This window comes from Aquarana catesbeiana, linkage group LG09 (genome assembly GCF_042186555.1).
Source record: "Aquarana catesbeiana isolate 2022-GZ linkage group LG09, ASM4218655v1, whole genome shotgun sequence".
Classification (NCBI taxonomy): domain Eukaryota; kingdom Metazoa; phylum Chordata; class Amphibia; order Anura; family Ranidae; genus Aquarana; species Aquarana catesbeiana.
In genome coordinates, this window is record NC_133332.1 from 28,848,483 (window position 1) to 28,852,487 (window position 4,005).

At 40.1% G+C, this 4,005-nt stretch overlaps 1 protein-coding gene across 1 annotated transcript; it reads left to right on the forward strand.

The window, feature by feature from the left end:
- Positions 1 to 2,031: 2,031 nt before the first annotated feature.
- Positions 2,032 to 2,982, forward strand: LOC141108881 (olfactory receptor 11H6-like). Its single transcript, XM_073600851.1, has one exon. The coding sequence runs from the start codon at positions 2,032 to 2,034 to the stop codon at positions 2,980 to 2,982; it is 951 nt and encodes a 316-aa protein (XP_073456952.1).
- Positions 2,983 to 4,005: the final 1,023 nt, after the last annotated feature.

Consider the following 4,005-nt stretch of genomic DNA (forward strand, 5'->3'; position numbering starts at 1 on the left):
CTTTATACAAACAACCATTGGACAAAGTGAGAGTAAATAGAATCACCCTTAGATTGGATGAATAGAAAATACAAGAAACAATGGGTACAAGTTGAGGAAACTCTTGAGGGAAGGGAATTAGGTGTATTGCTTTGGGTACACAGATTCCATAAAAGCTTAGCTGCCACAGCCTCTCCATGACCATACACACTTACAAAATCCTGGGTCATAGTGTGATTTATGATGTAAAGTTTCTTAGGAAACTCAATGGCATCTACTAATAAAATTGTGAATTTGAAAACTGTGCAATAATGCATGTAAATCAAGGTCACCAAAGACATAATTATAATAATAAATGTTGTTTTCATACAATCCCTGGCCAGGATATAATGAGTAGCCAAGGGAATAACACAGCCTGGTGTTGCTGGTGTTGCAAACTAGGACAATGAGGATCCTGATATAAGGCAGTCAGTATTCTCCTGTATTCGGGACTGGTATCCGATATGGATGCATCAATTGTTAGAGTTCCTGTATGCCTTCTATTATATAGAATATTATTTCCTATATTCATCTAAAACTACCCTGTCCACTTAATGGCAATGCTGCTGTGTGATTAACTGCAGAATAAATAGCAATGTCACCCTATTACAGGAAGTGACATTTTAACTGATCTAATGACAGGATCAACAGGTAATAAAATTATGTTACAGCAAGGTCTTAGAAAAGCTAAAATTGTTGTGCTAGTGACAGGCACCATGTGTCTATACACGGGAGAGGCAAACAGGTGGCTTTTCCTTGACTAGTTGTCGAGCACACATTTTTCCTACCTTCATTTGGAATACTGTATATTCCTCCCTTTTTTACAAATCATTACGATATAAAAGCCAAGTAACGAACAATTAAAACAAGTCCTAGCTTTCCCTATCTCAGGTGCTTCAACGGTGAGATCCTTCCGTCATAATTGCGGACTATGTTAAAATAAATGTCATGGATAATGGGAGCCACCATAATTGACATTAGTTTGCAGACCCAGGAACTCCCCTCAGAGATCTCAAAAACAGAGTCCTCAGCCTATTCCCATGCTTGACATTGCTTCTTATCACCCACAGCCTCACAAGAGGTCCAGCAACAACTCATCCCCAGTTCCAGGCCAGTTGTTAATTCATCCACCACCTCAGGTTAGTCGCAGTCTCCATTTAATTTCATTCCTAATAGCCTCTGTGCCACATATACAAAACCTCTATGCTCACACGCTATACCTAGGAGATGATACATTAGCGACACCCGCACCAAAATCATACACCACTATATGAATTATCTCGATATCATACAATTTAGTCTGGGGAAGGGGCCAGGAAAAATTTAATTTATCGGCGCCTTCCTTTTCTGAATGAACACAATGAGTGATATACTGTATATACACACACACAATTGCATGTGTGTTTGAACTTTGGGGTGTTTCCTAATGCAAAAGGCTACACACACCTGTGAATATATGCAATTTTTTGGTGAACATTTAGAATTTTATTGCAAATTATTTGAATTACATTTTTTTAAATGTTTTACTTTTATTGTCTACATTTTTTACTTTTTAATGTGAGTATGAAATATCTATGATGTGTTTTAATATTTTATTGTAGCCCTGATAAGGAGGGTGCTTTTTCCCCCAAAGTGCGTTGGCTCCATTTGTACCCTGTGAACTACGAACTTTAATAAAAATGTTGTATAAAAGCCTGAAGTGTGATGTCCCTGCATATTGAGTGCATCTCCTATCTCCTCTACAATTACCTTGCAGAGCAGTCGATTTCCCAACAGGACTACCCTTCTCTTCACCCTAGTTTTCCACGGGATCCCTTTGAAGAGCACCCTATCATAGGTCACCTCCAGGGATACCAGGCTGCATAGAGGTCCAGCACTGTCTTATACGTACTTTTAATGCTGTAAAAGAGACTTTCAAGGGGTTTAACTCTCCTGCGCCCACCAAACACTGAAACTGGGTGGACTGAAGTGTTAAATAAAATTAAAATATCTGATTTTTACTGTTCAAGGATAATGGCAAAAGCTGACAATGGGACCCGCAGCATTGCTACCACGTTCATCATCGTTGGGTTTGAAACCCTGCGAGAGGTGGAACTTTTTCTCTTCTCTCTCTTTTCCAGCATGTATGTCTTCACAATCACAGCCCATTTCATGGTTGTCACACTAGTGGTAGTGAATCGCCATCTCCACAAACCAATGTACATTCTTCTGGCCAACTTCTCCATGCTGCAGGCCTTGTACACCACAGTGACTGTTCCTAAAATGCTCAATGCATTGCTGACCCAATACAAAAAAATCTCTTCATCATCATGCTTTGTTCAGTTTTATTTCCTGTTCAGCTTTGGGGCTTCAGAAAACTGTTTTCTTGCTGTGATGGCTTACGACCGCTATGCGGCCATCTGCAGACCGTTGCATTATCCAACTCTGATGACTGGTAAGTCCAGCTTGAAACTGGCTCTTGGTGCTTGGGTGGGTGGTCTCCTGGCTGCCTTCCCATCTGCTGTCTGGATCTCTACCTTGAGGTTTTGCTTTCCCAATTTAATAGACCACTTCTTTTGTGATTATGCCCCTTTGGTGAAGCTCTCCTGTGAGGACACTTCAGAAGGTGAGTTTGCCTTCATGGTTATGTCATGGAGTGTTATCTTTGGCTGTTTCTTTCTGATCATGATCTCCTACACCTTCATTGTTGTTGCTGTTCTAAAGATCCAATCAACTGAAGGGCAGAAGAAGGCTTTTATTACATGTGCATCCCACTTAGTTGTGGTGTCCATCTTCTATGGGACTATCATCTTCATGTACATTCGACCCACTACCCACATCCGCTTTACAATAGACAAAGTGATTTCTGTCATCTACTGTGTGGTTACTCCTCTCATAAATCCTATCATATACTGTCTTCGGAACCAAGAGATGAAGTTAGCTGTCTTGAAAACTTTGCAGATGTTGAGAAATTATCAGACCTGAGCAATGTTGAAGGTTTGGGTGACAGAACATATCAGCAAACAGGACTGACTTTAACAATTTCCTGTATCACACAAGAAACACATAAAATCTAATCTAATCTAATCTAATCTAATCTGATATGATATGATATGATATGATATGATATATGATATGATATAATATAATATGATATGATATAATATAATATGATATAATATAATATAGTATAATATATAAACATTTAATTACTCTTATTAGATCAGAATTCTGGCTGAGGCTGCAGATCATCAAAATGCCTAAAGACCTAAAATACCGATAAATAAATAAATAAACACTGACAAATACTGTTAAGCAAATATTTTCAAGCATTTAGTCAAGAAATAGCATCATCAATCCCTTAACATTAAAGTGATTGTAAAGTCTAATTTTTTTCTATTAAAATAACAAACATGTTATACTTACCTGCTCTGTGTAATGATTTTGCCTAGAGCAGCCCAGATCCTCCTCTTCTCAGGTCCCTGGCTGGAGTTCCTGGCCCCTGCCTCCCATTGAGTGCCCCCACAGCAAGCAGCTTGCTATTTTGGGCACCCGAGCCGAGTCACAGCTCCCTGTGTCCTTTTCAAACACGGAGCCCGACCCGGCCGGTCCCTCTCTCTCCTGACTGGCTAGCTAACATTGATTGACAGCAGCACCAACCAATGGCACTGTTGCTGTGTCTGACCCAATCAGGAAGGAGGATCTCGGATGGCTGAGACACTCGTGGACATCCCGGGACAAAGAGGGACCTCAGGTAAGTGTTAGGGGGACCGAGGGGGGCTGCTGCAAAGAGAAGGCTTTTTATTTTCATGCATAGGATGCATGAAGATAAAAAACCTTCTGACTTTACTATTCCTTTAAGGTAACATTAACATTAACATAAAGGTTCACATCAAACACTCCAGTCAAACAGAGAAATTTTGCTTATAAAGTATATGTAGAGCCTGGCCAGCATAACCTGTTGGGGCATGGACTCCACTAGACCCCTGAAGGTATGCTGTGATATCT

Coding starts and splice junctions, on each gene's coding strand:
- LOC141108881 (XM_073600851.1), top strand. CDS start 2,032: ATGGCAAAAGCTGACAATGGGACCCGCAGCATTGCTACCACGTTCATC.